We start from the raw sequence: 23,257 nt of genomic DNA, 5'->3' as shown, positions 1-23,257 counted from the left end.
GCCTGTTGAAATGCGGCATACATTAGCACTTTGGTTACACAACAAGGCTATTTAGAAACACGGTGGCAAGGAACACATTGTCTGATAACCAAATGAGAACTAGCAAATCGGAGACACAGACGACATAACGGCGGCACATTCATTATTCAACGTCACACTCCAAATAATAGACTTGTGCCGTGTTTGTGAAATATACCAAATGTTTTTTGTTTTTTTTCCCCTGGAGAGCTCAGTTCATTCGGTAATTTTACCGATTTGACATGTCATCAACATTGCTCTTTTTATTTTTTTTATTATTATTTTTTTATTTTATTTTATTTTTTAAATACATTTGTATACATTTTTATTTTGTATGTGGGTGTGTATGTGCATGTGCGTGCGAGTGAGTGTGTATGCATTAACTCGCCTAAAACCTATTAAAAAAATCCCATACCGTTCACCTAAACCGAACACTTCAGAATCCAGCCAGAGTCGTGAGGCCGTCAGGAGACCCGAGGAAGGACCAAAGAAAAGAAGGGAAAGTAAAATCCAGCACCGACCAGACACCACCCACCACCCACCGAGCCACCAACCAGAGTCCTTTCACCAACCCCAGAAACATCTAAATTCTCTAATATACAAAATGTTTTAACAATATCAACATATTAGCGATGGCGCGTTTGCCTTCGGTGAAAGGTTTGACTATATTTCAGTTATAGTGGTGAGGCTTGCCTTTAGTGTTCCTCTGCCTGCACTTTTGCTGACACGAACATTGTGATACGTTTACTTTTGAACACCCAAAAAATGTCTGTTTGGACAGTCGCTTACTCAAACAATCGCAAATTAAATCATACAGCCTACAATGGAAGCATCTGGAGATGAGAGGCTTATGCTAGCATATACAAAAAAGTGTGTGCTTGTGTGTGTCACAGGTGCGTATTGTGTTAGTGCAGGTGCGTCAGACAGGTGAGGGCACGGTCCTCCCCCCACGGCGGCCTCTACCTGCACAGGTGCACGGCCGTGTTTGAATTCCTCCCTCATGACAGTCGGAAGATCCAATCGGTGCGTACGTGAGCAAAGCAAAGTTTTAGCATCTACAAGTATACAAACTAAGTCAATGTCATATTTGTTCCTTCCACAGCAGACACTTTGTTGTTCTATGTTCTCCTCGGAGGGGGTTAAACATAAAAGATCTAAGACATTTCAAGTCTAAATTAACTGCTTTCGCACTGGCTCCCACCTAGCATTAGCATCAGAATTAGCATTCCTTTGATGCAACTCTGTTACGGTCTGTGATGTCGTAGCGAGGGGTCCCTATTTGCTTATACTGCGACATCAAACATTCTATTACGGGAAGAGAAGCCATACTGAGTCGGGAAAAAAAACATAATCTGAGCATCAAAATTCAACGGCAGCGTTACAGAACAAAAGTCAACGTTACACCGTCAGCATGTCCAATGTGGCCCCATACAAACAGGCGGACATTAAAGACGGTCAGCAAGGTTGAGAGCCTCTAACCATGTGTCTACTCCACAAACACAATGTCACGCAGCTGTTTTACTAAGCTAACAATCCTCACCTCTAAAACCGGCAAATAAATGACACTTATTGCTAGCAACATCCTCTGAAAAGGAGCTCGAGGAGTAAACTGAGCAGTCAACGCGCTGAGTGAGAACGTGAGAAGGCATGCTAATTGCTAAAGCTAACGAAATGTTTGTTTTTGTTGCACTTGTCTACATTGTTCATTTCCTAAACACAAGACAAACTATGTTGCACTTTCTAAAAAAAAAATGTAAGAAGTTAAAATTCATTCATTTTGTTTATACCTTACTGAGTTTGAGAATATTTTATTTATTGGGAAATAAGGTGCAAACATATTTTCTTTCGTTTTCAACATCATCAAAGCTCACGCTTAGCATTTTGTTATTTTGCTGCAACCCTAATTATTGGCGTGCCGTTACACCCGAATATCCGGACCCGTAAATCATAATGCTATCATTACGAACGTTAACCCTCGGCAGCGTGCCTGAGCACGTAACTTTATCCCGTGAGATGCCAATTTGGTCATCGCCTCGCGTCGTCTTAATACCTCCAGGCGACAGCCTCTGTCTGCCAAAGTTGATTGACTTTGTCTCCGTTTCGGGCAACGCAGTAGCAACCTGCCAGATGTCAATCAAGGAGAGTGCCGGCGTGCCAGGAAACCTTCCATCCTGCTGTAAATTGTTTTTACAATAATAATGAGGCATTTTATGAATCGAGATTAGTGGTTATTAATTATGTTGGAGGTACTGAACCCCATCAGTTTCCTATGCACATTCACTGGACCCTTTATTAGAAAAAAATCTAATAAAATAAAATAAAATAAAATATATATATATATATATATATATATTATTATTTTTTTATTCAAGACATACAGTAGTATAAATATGGTCCCAAAAATAACATGTCAACCTCCTCCTCTTCCTCCAACTCTTCGAAGACTTGGATCTTGGCTTTCGGAATCCATTTTTGACTAGCTTTGTATACTTTCTGTATTGAGCTCTGCCATTGTTGTCCCTGGTGTGACATATAATTTTCGGGTTTGTCGGTCGCCAGGCTCTAACTTTGAAAAAACGATTATTTTGTCAAATACACAAAATAAAAAATATTTTTTTTCATGCTTTATTTTTTGGGTCAATGTTTAATTACATCACTTGTGACCCTTTTTGGCATTTCATAAAATGACTTCAAAGTTGGTCTTTAAAACCGCTATTTTATTAAGATGGAACCCAAGGTCAGCAGATACAATGGAAAGAGCAGAGGCCCCAGAATTGAACCCTGTGGAACACCGTACATTCCGTTAATGATTCCCCGCAGCTCAGATAGGCCAGTCAATGTGTGTGTGTGTGATCACCTGCAGCCAATGATGGCCAAACGGGGCGTATCATCGCAAAACATTTGAGTCGGCGAAACCCTGAGTGACTCACACAACCCCTGAGATTTGAACCCAGGTCATCTAGATCTTCCCACTCCTTTCTGAAAAGTTCTCTGTTGTTGATTGTTCATCTCTGAAATGTTCAGTTCAAAATAAATGTACAAATCCAACTGAAACTGCAATGAGGCATGAGGTCCCTTTCTGCTTTTCTTGCCTGCTCTGTAAATGTCAGGGCTCTGCTTCACTGATGCTTAATAAAGCAAAGGTAAAGTGTGGGGAAAGTGGCCCAGTCCTTGCTTAAAACAAAAAAAAAAAAATCAGCCACTGACATTTTCCCCTTTCTTCCACTTTGGAGAAAAGGTAAAGTCATTAGTGCGGGAACGAGTCCCAGTGTTGGCTGGCGAAACCCGAGCCCGCCTGCAGCCAGACCAGGCTATTAGCAGATCATAGGAGCTGACAGGCCGCCGCGTTAGCGCTCATGTCCATCCCACCCAAGGACCGGCTGATTCGCACTCTTCAGTCGCTCACCTCGCTCGCCCGCCGCCCGTCTTTGTTCCCGTTTCCCTCTGATCGCTTCTTTTGCCAGTCTTTGGTCTTGATGGCCACTAATGTTTTGACGCTAATCAGAGAATAAACACGAGCGGTCTTGACGAGAGCGCGGCCGACAGCGGGAGACGAGACGGTTCCGGTGGATCTCGGGGATGAAGCTTCCTCATTACGCGCCGGCCCCATTCGGGCAAATGAGCCGCCATTACAATCGCGCGGTCTAAACGCGGCCCACTGATGCGGAACGATCCCATTTGGGCCGCGGCGAGACACGGCAGAGGCGGCTCTCCGCAAGTGCCCCGGTCTTCACTTGGACTTGTTTTATCGAGGAGGCACGACTTGCAAGCTCGCATGACAATCTACACCAGGGGTGGGCACACTCGGTCCTCGAGGGCCGGAGTCCTGCATGTTTTGGATGTTTCCCTTTTCCAATACAAGCTGATTCCAATCGACAGGTTCGTTATCAGGGTTATGCAGAGCTTGCTGATGAGCTGATCATATATCAGCTGTGTTGGAGAAAGGAAACATCTAAAACCTGTAGGACTCCGGCCCTTGAGGACAGAGTGTGCCCACCCCTGATCTACACCAATTATTGTAGTTCCGGAGAAAATAATGTCTATGTGTAGGTTTATTTTTTTTAGGGTTGTGCCGAGGCCAAACTCATGTCTCGAAAAAATTAATTTCTTTGGTGCCATCTGGTGGCATTGTGGTGCCAAGCAAGTTCTATATATTCCAGAAAAACTGTTTGACAGGGCGCAGGTGGATACACCTGAATTTCAAATGAAAGCTTCTTTTGATCAATGAAAGGCCGCACAGGATTGGCGCTGCACATTGTTAGCGCTGCACATTGTTAGCGATGACTTTAGACTGAAAGTTTGAGGAAATAGCCACCACCTCCAGTTAGCAACTAAAGTTAAAAAGAAAGTAATGGACTCATCTTGAGATCAAACAGGGTGGACAAAGGCGCTGCCTTCCACAAGTGGAGGTGGAGGGGCCACAGACAGCTAAGGGGGGACCGGAAACAACAATTAGCAATATATCTGCTCGGGCCTCACCGATTAATCGGCCGCCAATTGGGCCAAATGACAGATTGTTTTTCCTTTAAAATGTTATAATGTCATTGAATAAAACGGAAGTTTTGGACGCTGTTAAAGAACCTTGCGTGCATCATTTTTCTTGCATAGCATTAGCAACGAGCAAGTGTGTCGCGTACGTGGTTCTGCTGTCCCTAAGCGTCCTTTAAGCTGTTTAATGACACCCCAGTTGGAGTTAACTGTAAAACTAAACACACAACGTTAAGGGTTACATCTCATTTATATTTAAATACAAAACTTTCTTCGTTTTAAAAATATCGCTACTCTAGCGCTAATGCTAAAGGCGAAGGGAGGATCCCATTCAAATGCTAACAGGAAGTTAGCATCGTGTGTTTTTCCTTTAAATAATGAATATTCACACAGAACACATACCGGCAGGTAAAATAACACGAATCAAGAATTATTTCCAATCTGTGAAAAATTTGTTATATTAATAGAATTCAATGGCATTATATATTTTTTTAAATAATCGGCAGATTAACTCATTCGCTCTCAGCCATTTTCACTGAAGCAACCCCCTTCGCTCCCGGCTGTTTTACTGGATTTTGACTGATTTTGCAAGGCCCACAGAATATTGTGTATTATTGCTATAAAAACATGGAAGCTACCAAAAGAAAGATTCGAGTCTCTTCTTTCATCATTTCTATCTGTTTCCGTTTTGCAGCAATTAGCATTAGAATATAGCTAAGTTTCATCATTATTCACAAATCTGGGGGAAAGAACTTTTTGCAACATGGCCCTGGTTGATCTCGTATACTCTGCTGCCACCTGCTGGGCGTTTTTGGTGGTAAAAACTACCATTGCTTAAGCGACCTCTTTATGTCAGAAGCTGTATAAAAATGTATAAATATGTCTTTGGGAGCATGGTAATATTTAAAATAGAACGTATTTATATGGTTTTGGGAGCAAATTAGTTCATCAGTAATCGATATTGTTTTCTGCCAAAAATCGTTATCAGCATCGGTCTAAAAAAAAAAAAAAGCATATTGGTCGGGCTCATTTCGATTTTTCATTGACTGTACATTCCAAAAGACAAATCTTCAAATTGAAAACATTGAGGGCTCTATACTTATCAATGAAATAAGTCGAGCAGCTGTCGACCCGGTGCCGGTGCTAAACGTGGTCTGAGCAGGCGGAAGGTTCCGATCGACTTCCTGCCACCAAATTGTCGCTCGGCCAGACGCGTCGCCAACACACCCCTTCTGCTGCGCGGCATACAAGCCATGCTTGCGACGCTCGAATATAAGTGAGGGGCGTGGCTCGGAGACTCTGCGTTGGGGGGGGGGGGGGGGGGGATTCGTAAAGTGAGGCTATATTCAAATCTTGCTTGCTGCTTTTTACACGGCATACTTCGCATGTTGGATTTGGATTCGTGAAAAAGTTTCCTTGCATCGCTCACGACGGGATGAAGAAATTCCTACTGTACCCCTATAATCTGACAGCCCCCCCCCCCTTCCCCCTGGCTAATTTAAGATGTACGGGACGCCCCCCGCTTGGGTCGCGGAAACATCTCCCGCTCACCTTTTCTCGCCTCGCGTGTTAATCACAGTGCCTGACGCCATTCACAAGCCTCGGCTTTGTTGCTGGAGAAAACAACTCCAGACTCTTTTTTTCCCCTTTTTTTTTGTCTGCCTAAGTGGACCCTTAGAGGGGAAAGCCCCTCCCTCTTCTCCCAAAGACCCCTCGGATTACCTCTGAAAAAGGACGGAAAGGGGATGGGGCACATGATTAGGAAGATCCACCGCGAACGGCAATGCCATCGGGCCACTGCTTAGCAACCGGTGGCCTGACATCAAGAAAAGGTGCGAAAAAAGGCTTTATTTAGTCTTTGGGATTTCGGCGCCGCATTTAAATTGTGACCACTTTTGTGTGCGATCCTGCCTCGAGAGGTTCTTGGGACCCCATAGGCGGCAGACAGAAACTTTGGCTTAATCCGCCTTTATCGGCGCAAACACGAGCGAAGGAGCAGCTGCGAGCAACAAAAGCGGCGCTTGGCGGCCCAAAAACAAGCATCAGTTTTGCATTGAGCGCGCAACAAAAAGCTTAGCAAGAAGCGCCGAGCTGTTCGAACAAAAAGCAGTCGTCTCCTCATCCTGCCGCCACGATAACGTTGGCTGCAATGAAAAGCGGGATTCAGACATCCTGCGTGAGTCGCCGCTTTCTTTCTCTGAAGCTCACCTTGCTAATGTGTGATATCACATCATATCAGACAGCGCCTTCATTCCGCCGGCAGGTCACAATGACAGGGAAAATTGGACCAAAATTGGACAAATGCTGTCAAATATTTTGTTACCTGTATGCAATCAGGTCATGTCGGATGCAGCTGTTAAAAGCGACATGACGTCATCAGAATGAACTCGAGTTTGAACCCATTCACAACACAAAGACGTTCGCAAAACCGCTTAACCCTCCTGTTAGGTTGGTTTTGCAGGAACAATATGGTTATCGGGTCAAACTGACCCAGGCCGTATTAGAAGATATGCTCGAGCATTAAAAACAAAACAAAACATAAAAACGTATAAATACGTCTTTGGGACACATTTAAAATAGAACGTATTTATACGTTTTGGGAGCAAATCAGTTAACCGCTTTTAAAATGAACAATTTTTACAATTTGTAATTATTTAACTTTTTAATTAATGCTCCAAAAGCATTCTCAAAAACATTTGCAATCATTGAAATTTTCAAAAGATGTCATAGTAGACGACTTCATGTCTCAAAAGCATCCCGAGAAACATCGTTACAGCTCATTAATGGTTCCTTTTGTAAATGCTGTATGCTGAAATAAACCATTTTTTTACGGTCTGTTGGTGCCAAGTTTCATGGTGGAAACACTAACATTTGTTGTTCTTTAACTTGAAAGTGGGTTATTATGATCCACGTTGTAACAGGACGGTTAACTGGTGTGTGTGTGTGAATGTGTATATATATATATATATATATATATATATATATATATATATATATAAATACATAAATATATATATATATATAAATTCATTAATATATATATATATATAAATACATAAATATATATATATATATATAAATACATAAATATATATATATATAAATAAATAAAAATAAATACATAAATATATATATATATAAATAAATAAAAATAAATACATAAATATATATATATATATATACAGTTTTGAGGTCCAGTCAGTCACACTAGAACCAAGATGATGTCATGTTACGAAGGAAGACAACGTGATTTGAACCTCTACCACAAAGCACGCTGACGGAGTACAAAGTGACTTTTTTTGAATTTGAGAGAGCGAGAAAGAAACTGGACAAACTCAAGGTCTGCCGCCTCATGAGTCACAGTTTCTTTCCCTTGAACCTCATTCAGGTCAACTGATCGCCAACACCGCCGTAAATCCAACATCAGACTTTTACAGAAAGACAAGATTTCTTCAGCGGACAAAGAGGCATTTGCAATGTCCCCAAAAAACACACACACACAAAAAATTGGATAGAACCAAAATGAAACGACATCAGATCAAAATCATGTTGTGGAACCGTCCAGATGTATTGAAGCAGCCACCCACAACAGGTTCAAACGACCTTCTGTTGCATTTCACCGCCAATCAGCATCTCCACCGCACAACCGAGACAAAATTTGGCCTGGCATCTTTTTTTTTGGGGGGGGCAAAGATCTTTTATTTTGTTTTGTTTTTTTGCATTTCAACTGAATTCCTATTCGGGTCCACCACAAAGACAAGAGCACCGTAGTCCTCATTCTCAGAGACAATTATCATTTCAACCTTAAAATGAGCAAAAACATGCCAAAGTCAGATGTTTGTTACTGTTTTGCAAATGTTTCATTCATTTTACAAGAACTGCCAACTTTTGGGTTCAACCGGACAATAGCAAGAGTTGCTTTTTAAAGCCACGAAGAATTCAAGCAAATGTCTTCAACTTACCATCAACTTGAAAGCGCAATAATCCAGCCAGCAGGATGAACGCGAGTGGACTCATCCTCGCATATTAAAACATCCACGAGTGGCGCGCAAATCCTCCAATTCAGCGCAATGACGGAGTGAGAGAGAGAAAAAAAAAAAAAGGGCAGATTTATTCCGCGTCAAAACTGACAAAAACACAAGTTTGTGTCCACAGAAACGAGAGGATCCATGAGAAGAACGAAAGAGGGCAACAAAAAAAAAAAAAGGAGGTCACCCGGCGACTCGGGTTGCTTCTTCCACCCCAAAGTGGCGTTTCGTCTCCCTTCGGCCGGGATGTTGAGATTTCCGTCTTGGTCCACTCGCTGCTTGTCGCGACAGCCTGCAGCACGCGGGGGACCCGCTCAAGCCCCGAGTCCGCGCAAGGCAAAGCTAAAACCCTCCCTCCCTCCTTCCCTTCCTCCTTCCCTCTCGCACCGCGAGCGGCTCTTGCGCACTTTCTTGCCCCCCCGCCCCCAGGCCGGTCACGCGCGTCCCGGGCACCTCGCTGTCGTCGCACGTCGCTCGTCGGCTGCGGTGACGCGCGGCGCGCGCAGCAACCGCAACATTCCCACAACAAAAACCAAAACAAGTTTGAGGAGGACAGAAAAAAAAAACGCAAAGCTGCCGCGGAAAGGGACAGCGGCGGGGAGGGCTGTTAAGTGTTAGTGAGTTTTATCAGAAGCGCGGCAAGAAGTAGAAGAAGTAGAAGAAGAAGAAGACGACGAAGACGAAGAAGAAGAAGAAGAAGACGAAGACGAAGAAGAAGAAGAAGATCCTCGTGCCCGCGTGCCGCCGTACGTCGCCGACGCCTCCTCCTCGGACGCACGCACGCAGCGCGCACGCTCTTTGCGCAGCCGGCGTCGCCCGCGCACCAGCAGAGGTTAACACGCTCAAAAGTCCATTTTGTCACCATGTGCGTTCAAGTTGCTGCTTAAACGTTTTGGGATGTTCTTCTGAAAAATGGCGGTCCGAATGGCAATATCTGAAAATTGGGCGCTACGTGGACAGACAAAAAGACACTTCAATGTCATTGTATGTATGTATTTGTTTTGTTTATTTTTTTAACCAGAGCTGTTGTAGCATGCGCGCATGTGAAATATGAATGATCGATGATTTGATTGATCAGGAGCTGATGCGGCCTCGGTCTTTACCCCCCAAATAATGCCCCCCCCCCCCAAAAATACATTCAGACTCAAATCCGAAGTCGTGTATTCTTATGATGATGATGATGATGATTTTTGGCTGTCAGACACATTGAGGCAGCAGTTGTGACACAAGCTGTTGAGGTTCACAGAGAGGGGATGAAAGGGGGGGGGGGGGGGGGGCTAGCTAGGCGAGGGAAAAGGGAAGGGCTGCGGTGCATGTGGTCTGCCCAGCAACCTCCTTCTCGTCACAGTGAAGTGTGAGCTCCCCCTACTGGTGATACAAGCAACAACCCCCTCACCCCGCCCTCTACGAAACAGGCCACATAAATAAACTGAGAGGAGGAGGAGGGGAGGGGGAAGGTGTCTTTTCAATATATGAATGTTTTTGTTGTCATTTTAATTTGTATTATCATTGTGGTGCACTATAGATGTGTATTGCATCATACCGAGGGCTTTTTCTAATGCTTGGGTGGCCCTTGTTGAGCTCAAAATGGATTTTGTCTTAAAAAAATCCAACCATAAGAATGGAATTGGGGATAAAATAATTAAGGTGTCAATTAAATGTAGACATTCAGCTTTAATTAAAAAAAAAATAATCACTTTTTATGACATTTTATTGCTTACATTTTTTCTCAATGCGTGTAAACGTATCCACTGTGACTATTTATATTCTTTCATCATCTAATTAAGGCGCAACTGCACACCCAATATTGACTTGGACAGTAAAAAAACGTGTTCATCATTTCTTATTTATTTATTTATTTTAAACACTCACACAGTCTGTCAAACTGATTCTTTTCTTTCCTAATGTACTGTCCTGATTGGTCTAGACTGAAGTTAAAGGGTTTTGATAAAAAAAACTCTTGTATAGCTAAGAAATCCATAGGGGAGTTGTGTCAACAATAAAGAAAAACAAAACAAAAAAATTGGAATGGGATAAAATAGTGCTCGAGTAGAAATGAGGGATGGGCACGTACCGATACCAGGCCTTATGCTGCGTTCAAGGAAGCGAGTTGGTCGGATTTATCACACTCGGATTGTCCAAGTTCCGACTTCAAAGTGTTTGAGGAAAATGTGAAGATGGCTGATTCCGATAAATTGTTTGTTGTTCTGGTTAACACGTTGCGTTGGATGAACCTATGTCAAAAAATAAATCAATCAAAGAAAAAACAAATCAACATAAGTAAATATCAGTTTAAAATCGTGTTAATGATATTTTGCCATTCACGGTCTGTCAGTCCGCGGGCGTCGCCATTTGTGAGTGATGACAGATTGGCGGCCCTCTTGTGACCATTTCATGATCAGGAACTGAGAATTGACATCAATGCCATTTTTCAGGGAAAATGCTATATTGGGATATATCGGTTTTTCTTCCAAAGTATCCGTCAATGTTTTGGGGGGGAATTTTTAGGTTTAGAAGTAGGGCGTGGTTTCGATTCTAATTTCCTCAATCGATTCGATTTCGATTCACACAAATTCAGTTTGATTCGATTTTTCCCTGGTTCGATTCACTTCACTTCAATCTGATATTAATTCGTCAATTCTTCTTAAATGTCAAGGACATAATAAAAACTCCACAAATACAAAATTCCAAAGTACATTTTAACAGTGTTACATTCTAATTTGATATTAATTGTAAATATTAAGAAAAAAATATTCTGAATTGGCGACAAAAATTTGGCCTTTAAAATTCCATTTTCTTAAGAGTGCCGAACGCAATTTACCGAGGTTTTTTTTTTTCGAAAAGTGAAATGGAAGCCAGCGACGTGCACGCACGCGCCCAGAGTGCCGAGACGTTAGCTAGTGCTAGCTTTATTGTGCATTGCTTATCATAAATCGCATTTTCGGTAGGTTTTTCCACCGACGGTACTTCAATTTGAACGCTGCTCCATTATTGATCCACGTCCCCCCGTGACGCTCGTGCGACTTCAGGTTTGCCTTTTTTTGTCGCACTAGACAGCGTTATCCTTTCCTGCTCGGTATTCTGACCGTGGTCGGGGACGCAGGGGAGATTTTTCCCTCGGTCAGAGTCACCTTCGTGGACAACACCCGTTGCACGTCGCCAAAAGGAGCCACCGTGAGTGTCTGTGGATCTCACGCCGCTTCGTCTGTCCTTCCTTCCTTTTCTCGGTCTCTTGAGGCCTCCCTGATTTTATGTTTTTGGGATTTGTTGGGGTCTGGATGTTTCTTGGGTTGGGGAGGAGTTCTGGTGGGTGGTGTCTGGTCGGTGCTGGATTTCACCTTCCTTGGTTTTCTTTGGTCCCCTCGGGTCTCCTGACGGCGGTGTTCGGTTTAGGTGAACGGTATGAGATTTTTTCTAATAGTTTTTTTGGTGAGCTAACAAATACACCCACACACACACAAAAAAAAAAAGAGCAATGATGATGACATTTCCGAATGAACAATACTGAGCTCTTTATAGAAGAAAAATAAAAAAAAAATTAAAAAAATTTTTTTAAAAAAGGAGCCACCGTGAGACGAAGGGTCGCACTGCAGTCTTGATTTATTATTATTTTGACACACTTTTATATCCGTTGTCATCCTTTCCGCGATCTCGTCCACGCACTCCCAAACACTTCCGCCTTCCCAGCGCTTCGGCGGCGCGAGAGAGAGACGTGCGCGCACGCACGCCTGACTTCACAAAAAGCTTAAAGATTCGGTCCCGAACACTTGATCATTATTTCACTCTACAGGAAATTAGGGGCCACACAAACGTGTGTGGGTGAAAAATATGCTTATATATAAATATGTGAATTCCTGAATAGCGAACTCCGAATCCGCAGTTGATTACAGTCCTGCATTTTGTCCCCCTTTAAATATGTGAAAGTCCCCCCGCCCAAAGGCGTTCTTTTTTGTCATTCCAAACGAGTCGCTTTCAATAAGATTTCTGCGAGCGGCCTCCTAGAAAGCGCCAAAGCAGGCAAAGATAAGAGCTTCACAAGCATCAGTCAGATGCTTAGATGTGGCCGTGTTATGATTTACGCCGGGCGAACAAAGCCCTCCGCAGTCAAAGGAAGACGATTCGCTCCGGGGCCTTGTTGCGAAAATCATCCTCTCCCAATAAAGAGCAACAGCGCGACAGGGCGGCTTCGGCGAGGGGGAACCACTTCGACGGCCTTTAATAATATGTTACGTTCGCACAGCGGCGTGTTGCAGCTCGCTCGGCCCCACAAAAGATTGCCCGTTTGCTCGTCTGCTCCGATTTCATTTGTCTTCAATGAGAACGCATGCTGATCTGCAGCAGACAAAAAGAAAACAAAACGTGCAGATACCCAAAATGGAAAGCGCTTTCACAGACACATGCTTTGAATGACGCAAATTCAATGAATGATGTGAAATGCGCCAGGGGTGCGGCTAGAAATTATTTGTCCATGGGCAGGTGACATGTAACGTTCAAGGTGCGTTAGCACCACCTGCTTGACTGGAATGTGGGTCAGAGTACCGAAAGTACGGAGGTTGCAAAGAACGCTGATAAACTCTTCTGTAACTGAGAAGTCATTTTTTGCATCCTCAAGTCAGGGTTTAATGAAATCAAACGCACCAAAGTCCGCAAGCTTGCCCAAACACGCTCATAATGCAAGCACACGTTACAATCCAAACCTGGAATTGGACAACAAATCGGAAAACGCCAATCGGAACCAAATATCCTAAGTGTTCAGATGTGGTGTTCATTTTGTCAACAAAAACAAAAACAATGTTCGTCAACACACATTTTTTACCAGACTAAAACCATAAACAACAACTTGGACTAAATCAGTCAGCATTTTTGTCGACTAATGAAGACGAAAATGTACTTCAATTAATAAAAAAACTGGACTAAAATCTATGGACATTTGAGTTCATGAACAAAAACGAGACGAAAATGAGATGATTTTGTAAAATCTTGTTTTTGCTCATCTGTCATGTGACACGCAGTGACAAATCTGCAAAAGTCACACATGGGACAGGATTCATAATGAAAGGGTTAATAATCCAACGGCTATAACGTTCCAAAAATAATGTTAACCAGCCGCTAACTAATACTGGCTAACTTACTACCTCATAGCACGGAGCCATACTAGCCACTGTAATTGTGTGTGAAGTCGTTTCTCCATCAAAAAGACGAGTTTTTTTTTTATGTGAAATAGTTTTAGATCCCAAATGTTCAACATAATCTGCTGACAAAAATAAAATACAGTTGTTAAACGATTGTCCTGACTAAAACTAGACGAAAACGTTGACAGTGTTTGTTGACTAAAACTAGACGATTACAATTATGGACTAAAATGCTACCTTTATAGTTGACCAAAAAAGGACTAAATAATGACTAAATATGATCAAAACTAAAAAGCGGGATTGAAACCGGACTAAAACTGAGACAAAAAAATAAATAAAAAATGGTGGATAAAATTCACACTATTGGGATGCAAGGGCCACTTTGACATGTTTCCAAATTGAACTTATTAAAAATGCCAAACTCCATCAATCAAACAATTGTATTCAGCATTGTTTATACATTAGAGTCATTTCACAAAACTGTGCCCTGAACAGCTTTCTATAAAAGGTGGTAAGGCAAAAGTGAAGGATTTTCCAGGTTTTTGGGGTGGCCTGGCAATGTATCCCACAAGAATAGCGCCGCCCCTGCACAAAGCAATCTGGAGTGAGCTCGCCATTTTTTTACTTGAGAATTCATCAGATACAGTAAGAAGAACGTGAAACATTTTTTTTTTTTTACTAATAAAAATTGATTATATTTATTCATCACAATGGTTAGCAAGAGAAATGTTGCTACTATTTTCAGTAGCCTACGTACTAGCCACAGGCTACTGAAAAATGGACTGTGAACTGTAAATGGCCCCCGGACCATAGCTTGGACACATTTTTAATTATTATTATTTTTATTTTTTTAAGAGCTCAGTATTGTTCATTCGGAAATGTCATCATCATTGCTCTTTTATTATTATTTTTTATTTTTATTTTTATTATTTTTTTTTTTTGTGTGTGTGTGGGTGAGAATGTGTATGTGCGTGCGTGCGTGTATTTGTTAGCTCACCAGAAAACCTATTAGAAAAAATCTCATACCGTTCACCTAAACCGAACACCAGGAGACCCGAGGAAGGACCAAAGAAAACCAAGGAAGGTGAAATCCAGCACCGACCAGACACCCCCCACCAGAACTCCTCCCCAGCCCAAGAAACATCCAGACCCCAACAAATCCCAAAAAAATCAGGGAGGCCTCAAGAGACCAAAGGAGAGACCGAGAAAAGGAATTATTATTTTTTTTTATGCAATGTGGCATCAAAGTTTGATGAGCCTTTTGAAAATGCGTCCGGCAAAAGTCGGTGCGATCCAATGTCCGCTCATCGCCGTTTGCAGTCGTTTTGTTTGTACTTGGCACGGCATCAGTAAGGACATTTGCCGTATCGCACATCACGTCTCATCAGTGTGGCTGATGGGAAAAGGGAGGGCGATTGCGGAAAGGTCATTTAGGAAGACGAAACGCCCGCCGTCCAACATAAACAACGGCGCGTATGGCTCCACTGACGGAAAAGTAACTAGAGTGTAATTCGCACCCCAAACCCCCCCCCCCCCCAAGAGGGGCCTTTAATGCGGCCATTCCAATCAGCGTATCAGCGGAGGCTGATGTATTTCACCGCTTCTTAAACATCAGCAAACGTGGATTTATTTGAAAAAAAAAGCCGTGACTCTGTTGGAACTTAAAGACATAAAAATGAGATGTGGGTCGCGTTCATGCCATCGTGTGCCCAATGGCGGTGTCAGCCAAACAAACACGAGTTTCTCAATATATCAGCAATTCCCAACGGGGGGTCATTTGTTACTTTGAAGTAATCATGGCGCACGCATTGTCACTTTGTTGCTAAATGATGCGTTTGTAATCGCATGGAAAGTCGTAATGAAATCACTCCCGCATTGTGCCGCTTGTGCCATCTGCTTCTATATTGACCGAGTCTTGGCAGCTCAATATTTATGACGCAGCTTGTGTGTCTTGAACCACAGGGCGAAAAAAAAAAAGAAGAAAAAAAAGCACTTGAAGAAAATACGTTGGTGTCGGTGACCTCCAAGTCGCCTCCAGGAATTGACCTTTCATGAAATGTCATCTCACGTTTTCTAAAAACATAAAAGGTTTCACAGGGTTTTTGTGTGGGTTTGCTTTATTTAGCAGCAATAAGGAGTCCATACCCTTAAACCAGTAGTGCCCAAGTCCGGTCCTGGACAGCGCCTGTTTTCCACGTCTCCCTCCTTCAGCACAGCTCAATCTAATGATCGAATGCTCATCAGCAAGCTTTGCAGAAGCTTGACAACCATCCTGGTCATGAACCAGGCGTGTTCGTGGAGAGAAACACGCAAAACAGGCTGCAGAGGGGGGCTCCCCGGGACCGGACTTGGGCACCCCTGCCTTGAACATTCATTCCGTTTAATAGATTGATTGAAAGTTGAAAAATTGAATAGCAGATTTGGACTCCTGGTTGATTTCCCTTTCCAACAATACTTGTTTTGTGAAAATTGGCCCAGTCGTTCTTGAGATAGGAGGCTTCAAATGAAGGCGGCCACGCCCCTTTTTGCCCAAAAGATTCCAATTCCGCAGGCCGTAGCTCCGATTGACCTCAAATGTGAGGTTTAGTGTCGAGCCTTCACTGGAAAAACAAGTACACCAAGTTTCATTCAAAGCAAAATCTGCTTGGTTCAAGATTTTTTTTTGTAGGATTTGGCACAAAACGACCAAAGAGTGATGTGAACAGTTGTTCTTTTTTTTAGGGAAACAGATAATAAATGTTTTATAAGATACGGCAACCTAAAAAAAAAATTCTTAGAAAAGTGCAACATTAATAATTTGTTCCTGCTGCACTAATCTTCACATTACATCCCCCCCTCCCTCAGGAAACCATAAAAAAAGAAAAAAAATAGGGTGCAAAAAAGAAAGAAAAAGGAAAAGAAAAAAAGGACGGGAAACAAAGGGGGAAATTGAAAAAAATTGAAAAAGGGAAAGAAAAAAGACAAACAGAAAAGGCAAAAAGGAAAAAAGAGAAGTTTTTTTTTTTCCTCATTTCAAACGAGTTTGACGAATTGCCAAAAGCACATCAGTAACCACCAGAAAGCTGAGCTACGCTGTGTTGACCTCTGTATGAATACATGACTGGTTTCGCAATCACCACTCGTGGCCGCAATGTTGTGCGACTTTGTCTTGCTTTTAAATGATAAAAAAAAAAACATCCAAAAGAAGATCAACAGACGTTTTCCAAATCGAAAAGCACGAGAGCGGCAAAACGTACAAATGCAAAGTACAAACAAGATGCCGGCTGCCGTGATTAGTTGCGGACAACCTGGGGACGGGGTGGGGGGGGTCAAGAGAAAAGTGTTTTTAATTGTGCGCCAGGTCACAGGTTCCGTTCGCAGCATCACTCACGATCAGATGGGAGTGACATTTGGGGAGCTCTTAGCCGGATCCCCTTTCATGGCCGGGTTCGCCCTCGCTGGCTCAAAGCGGGGATGATTAGGAGCTGGATGTCGGCGGGCGCTGGCGGAGAAGGGGGGGGGGGGGGGCCCGCGGCGGGCAGCGGCGGGGTGATTAATGTAGATGTCAGTAGCGGCCCTCCCTCTCGCGCCGCCTCCCCGCCATCCGTAATGACACCTGGGGAAGGCGGAACGGGCCCTTACCTGCCGCCCGGGCCCCCCGAGCAAGGCATGATTCTTCCCCGTGAACCTCCTCTGTCAGCGCTCCTGTCAGCCGGCTCACATCCGGGGGCCTTATTAATGGGCCCCCCATGTCAAACACCGATATTAAGCTGTGCTCTGCGCCGCCGCGTCCTTCGCCAACAACACGCGCACGTACCGACACGATCGTCCCCCGCGCGGCACAAACACACGTTCGTCTTTTTTAACATTCGCAGATTTATTTGAACGGAGTCTAAAGATCGATGAAATGTGTCATTTGCCAGACTTTAATCCGCACACTCGTGGAAAAGTGACAACGCTCTCCTTGGCGAAGACGCATCGGTCGGCGATGCAAATCATCGGCGCGCTCAGGACGGAATAAGATCCACGGGCAAAAGGTAGATTGCTCCAGTGTTTCATTTGCACCCAACGCGTACGCGGCATGCCAAGCACGGCGCCGCCGCCGCCACGACTCGTCGCATCTTTTCTTCTTTTTTTTTTTTTTCTTGTTTATGACTATGGTGGGAATACGTGATACATGAGACGCGCCTGAGAGACAAAATGGAGGATGCGATGAGATGTGAGTGGAGAGAAGCCTCAATCCCAATTCACGCAAAACTGCCAAAACGAAACGCAAACGCCGCAATGAAGCAGTAGAAGTAAATTGGCCTGGTCGGTGCTGGATTTCACCTTCCTTGGTTTTCTTTGGTCCTTCCTCGGGTCTCCTGGTGTTCGGTTTAGGTGAACGGTATGAGATTTTTTCTAATATGTTTTCTGGTGAGCTAACAAATACACGCACGCACGCACATACACATACTCACCCACACAAAAAATAAATAAACAAATAAATAAAAAAAAATAAAAAAAGAGCAATGATGATGACATTTCCGAATGAACAATACTGAGCTCTTTATTAAAAAAAAAAAAAAAAAATGGCCGACTTCCTGTTCACAGGTCCATGAGAAATGAAAATTGGTGACTTTTTGGACAAGATGAGTTCCTCCACAATGTGATTCATTCCATGGCAGAAGAATTCTGTCAAAAATTGGAAGGACCGAAATATTGGTGAAGATGTTTGACACATTACAAAGGAAAGTAGACAAACAACAGCTTTTTTTCGGGGAGGACATTTGCGAAGTAAATGTGCCTCTGGGGAGGCGGCGCAAGTGTTGGCTCACTCCAGCTGGCAGACGTTGAGACATTTTACAAGTGCAAATGTGGACCGGCTGCGATCACGTCTTGAAGGACAAAGATATGAATCACTCCTCGCGATCCACACGGAGGCATTCGAAAGTCGCATTCCGCTCCACACGCAAAAAAAACTAATGGCGTGTTTTGTCTGGACTGAACATTTCTCTATAAACTTAACTCAAGGCCTCCGCCGCTGACCGCGTCTTTGGAATTTCCCCGTTAAGGTGAACAACGGCCTTTTTTGCCGGCACTAATGAGCTGACCTACATTCCACCCCCCCCCCCCCCTTACCCATCACCACTGTCCTCCCCCCCCGGCCTGAGAGAGCGGACCTCCTTTGCGGGGCGCCGGCCGTCGGCCGTGACAGGACGCGATAAACAACGGCTGAGCGGCGAGCGAGCCCGGTTTGCTAATGAGTCAAAGTGAAACTCTTGCAGGGGGGGGGGGCGAGGAAAGGGAGGACACGAGCCACTCGAGTATCTCCCCGGCCGGCATTCCTTATCATCAAGCAAACGGTCTTCCCACACGCAACCCGCAGCTGCAGACCTCATCAAGCGGCGCGCCGAGGCCTCCGGTCACTCATTTCGCCGACTAAAACAACTGACCGGGCGGAAAAAGAGTTACAAAGCAACACGCTGGGAGCGGTCGCTTGACCGTTCCCGACGCAAAATTGCCGACCGGGGTCGCATTCCGCCGGCGTGTCTTGAGTTCATTACCGAGAAGAACAAGAGTTGCGTAATGGCGGCCTTCTTTTTAATGTCAGAAGCGAGCGGATGTAAACGACTGAATAGGGATCGGTGGCAGGAGGCGGGAGACGCCGCAACGTAGATGTCCAATCGAATGTTCCGTACGGTGTGCAGCGGGATGTTGTCAACTCAACTCAACAAAGACAATTACACATCGTGTACTTAAAACAACGACACTATGTAAAAAAAGCCTCAGTGGAGCTAATAAATATTTTTTATTTTTTTTTAGTTTTTTATATAGTATTTATTTTTAGTTTTTTATATAGTAATTATTATAAGTTTTGGGATTTTCATTTGAATTCGTTTTGATTTCGTTTTCAGTTTAGTTAGTTGTCATTAGTTTTCAGGGTGGTTCTGTTAGTTTTTATGAGTTGTAGTTATTTAATAAATGCTTAGTTTTAGTTTAGTTTTAGTTAGTTTCAGTATGAGTTTAAAAAGATGTGTATTACTTGTGCGCAATATTTTAAAAAAGCACCATGGGAAAAATAAATCTAGCAAAAATCACATTTAAAATCATCCCCAAAGACATTTTTGCGATAATTATAGTATCATGTAAACGTTGAACAATGAAATTTTTTTTTTTTTTTTTTAACTAACTGAAACATTTTAGTTTCAGTTACTATAAAAAAAATTTTTTAAAGCATTTTCATTTTTATTTTACATCATTATCTTTTTAAATTTTTTTTTTTAGTTTTTTGTTAACTAAGATAAACTTGGTCTAACGGTGTTAAAACGTGTGTGCAGAAACGGAGAAACACAATAAAACAATAGTTAGAGCTATATTGCTGATCCTCAACTCAATTACTGCAGCTTACTGAGTCATGTGCAGTAGTTGTGAAACTCTTCTTTGTCTGTGTCTGTATAACTGTCTTATACTGCCTCCTGATGGCCAAGTCGCGCACGCCAAAGGGAGTTACAATGAATTTTGAAGGAAGTTTGAAGAAAGGAAGGTTGAGCTGCAATGTGTTTGTTGATGCAGCGGACGTGTGACTTTCTTCTTCTGTCCTTTAGCTAACATGTTCCATGCATGAATCCGGTACTCAATGTTCCGTACTGCTCCCTTATTTATTTATTTATTATTATTTATTTTTTTTTACTGCTCCCCCTGATGCCACAGTGACTCAAACAGCGGCCATAAATAACTTACTACTATTTATGTCGAAAAAAAAAAAAAAAAAAAAAGGTCAATAAAAATGTTAGTTTGTCACGTGGCCTGCCGTGATATGTCCTCGTCATCTATTCGACGATCATTATTAAAGTTATTATAGTTGTTGTGGGTTCAACATATGACAACATTCATTTCCTAAAAGCTGTCTTGAGTGCAAAACATGGACGGCTAAAATTGAGGCTTGTGCTGCCGAACGGCCCCCGCCCCCTCTTGCCAATCAATCGCAGGCCGTCTGCGTCGGGGATTCGGCTTGAATCGTTCCCCCAAAGTGGAAAGTGATTTACAGCCCCGGGGTCAGAGTCAACCTCAAACGGAGCATTCGTGTACCCCCCCCTTTCAAGCCAACGCTGCGCTGGGGACACTGTGACCTTTTTGGCGAGTAATGACAGACAATGATGATGGTAGCCGGATGTTTGCGACTTGTTCCTCTCGCAAGTTCTCCAAAATGAGCGCCACGTTGCGCAAGAGAAATAAATAGAACGACTCCACGAAAGAATCCGCAAATTCAAAGCCTGGCTTTTGTCTCTCGGCTGACTGCATCACACACAGTATGGATTGTTTTCACTGTCCTCTAATGAAGCCAGGTTTGTTCTGGCGGCGTCCCTCAGGGCCACATCAGCAGTACCCTGGCCTTGCCACTTCACACTCTAATTGTTGCCTCATAAGCAGCAAATCCACTTAACAGCGGCAGCATATTGATTGCTGGCAGGCACGCACGGAGGCGTTCGGGCACCTCCCAGCCCCGGGTTGGGGGGTGTGGGGGGGGGGGCAGGCTTTTACAACCTGAGGGACAGCCCAATAAAGAGCAGGTCCCTGTGACAAAATAAATACCAAAAGAGGGTCAGAGTGATACAATTACTGCTGCACAGCCGTGACCCGACCGAAGGTGAACAATAGGATGAAGCGCGAGTCATTGCTCAATTTGCTCCAATAATGAGCGCTGAAGAAGCACTTTCCCTCCGTCCCAGCAGAGCCATTACGGCCGCAAGCCCAATTCGAACCCGGGCACAAACACACCTGGAAGCTCATGACGCCGCACATGGACGCATATAAATCGGCAATCAATACAAAAGTGCCGCTGCGGCTGTTAAAATATGCCACATTCATCAACATTTCTCAGCACTGAATGTGTGCCGTCAACGAGCACAGATACTACACAAAGCCGCGATCAACGAGTTGGGTTTCCATCCACCTCATTTTTATTCGAATTTCCAAATATGCGAAAATGAAACTGAATGGAAACGCTAGAAATTCCAAAAAGGGCCCAAAATTCGCAAAAAAGTTTTTATGCTGGGGGGGGGGGGGGATTTGGAAGCGTATGGAAGAAAAGGAAAATGCTCATTTTGGCTATGGAAACAGGTTTTTGAATAACCGCTGGCAAGACCAGTTGAATAACCGCTGGCAAGGCCAGTTGAGGTGGCTGGGGCATCTGGTTCGGATGCCTCCTGGGCGCCTCCCTGGGGAGGTGTTCCGGGCATGTCCTACCGGCAGGAGGCCCCAGGGACGACCCAGGACACGCTGTAAGAGACTACGTCTCACGGCTGGCTTGGGAACGCCTTGGGATCCCGTCGGAGGAGCTGGCTGAAGTGGCTGGGGAGAGGGAAGTCTGGGCTTCCCTGCTAAAGCTGCTGCCCCCGCGACCCGACCCCGGATAAGCGGAATTGAAGACGGAACGGAACGGAACGCTGGCAAGACCGGATACACGTCGCAGGTTTTGACCGGATATTACGTCATACGTACCTTTGTTGTTACAAAGCAATGTCGGACGATAAAGTAAGGTACGTTTGGGGGGGGGGGGGGGGGGGGACAAAACTGAAATCTTTTTGGAATCCATTAAAGAAGCGAATATTAATGCCAGGGGTGCTCAAGTTGGGTCCTCGAGAGCCCCGACCTATCCAGCCTGTTTTCCATGGTTCTCTCATCGAACACACCCGATTCATGATCAGGATCGTTATCAGGCTTCTGCAAAGCCTGCTGATTAGCTGATCAATAGATTCAGCAGCAGGAGGGAAACATGGAACTTGTGAAAATCTGCACATTTATATCATTGTAATTGACAAATACGTATATGCGCTATTATGAAATGTATTACCTGCTAAATTTTGACGTGGATGGCTTTTCAAGTATTGGCGCATTAAAAAATGGGTGAAAGGAACTTTAAATTAATTCAAATTTAACACACCAATTTTGACACCCCTACTAATCAGCCGTATGCATTGATTGGCTTCACCTAAAAAAATGGTTTCTGACCCAAAAAACAGCTTGTCGCTAATATTTTCACCTCCAACCGTATACGTGATGAAAAGCGTACTTGACAAATAAAAATGTCCGTGGCAGTAAACGTTGCCAAATAAAAATGTGCACAGCAAAAGTTCATGTGATCACTCGTCTCACCACTTCTTTGCGATAACTGCCATTCAGGAATAATCAGAAATAATCCAAAAGGGCAAAAAGTCCCAAGGCACACGCCATCATGCGCCGTCCGTCCAACGGGGACCGTCATCGATCGATGCGATTGTTCCCTCGCCAGCTATCGACGACAATAGCAATAAACACAAGGAGAAATGAAAACCAAAAAGTCAATGCTGCATTTTCACGTCATTTATTTGTGCGCCAAGTGACGGAATGAGGTCAAGAACGAGAAGCTTAGCGCCACTTCCGTCAAAGATGATTATCCTCCTCCGTTGCTGCGGCGAAACATCAAAGCGGAAAGCAATCAAGATTTTTGTATTTTGTTTAATTCGCTAATCTGCTTTAACGCAGGACTAAACGACTCTTCTCTCCCGCCTTTGTTGGCTTAATCTGCCTTATTTTCAACCCCCGCCGCCGTATCGCCGACGTCTGCTCCGCCGAGAATAGCTTCCTTTA

General features: G+C 43.8%; 1 protein-coding gene across 7 annotated transcripts in view; it reads right to left on the bottom strand.

Annotated features, from left to right (window-relative positions):
* Positions 1-23,257, bottom strand: part of robo2 (roundabout, axon guidance receptor, homolog 2 (Drosophila)) — a 364,990-nt gene that overhangs the window by 214,020 nt on the left and 127,713 nt on the right. Inside the window, exon 1 of one of the 7 annotated variants that reach the window (XM_086080359.1) lies at positions 8,469-8,888. The exons of the other annotated variants lie outside the window; for them this stretch is intronic. Coding sequence (XP_085936485.1) covers positions 8,469-8,523 — 55 coding nt within the window. The 5' untranslated portion in view covers positions 8,524-8,888. Of the gene's footprint in view, positions 1-8,468; positions 8,889-23,257 lie in introns of those variants that run through there. 7 annotated transcript variants of the gene reach the window in all.

The sequence above is a fragment of the Leptonotus elevatus genome, chromosome 7, assembly GCF_054856555.1.
Source record: "Leptonotus elevatus isolate MCC_2025b chromosome 7, RoL_Lele_1.0, whole genome shotgun sequence".
Lineage (NCBI taxonomy): Eukaryota > Metazoa > Chordata > Actinopteri > Syngnathiformes > Syngnathidae > Leptonotus > Leptonotus elevatus.
This window is presented reverse-complemented; position numbering and strand designations above follow the sequence as displayed.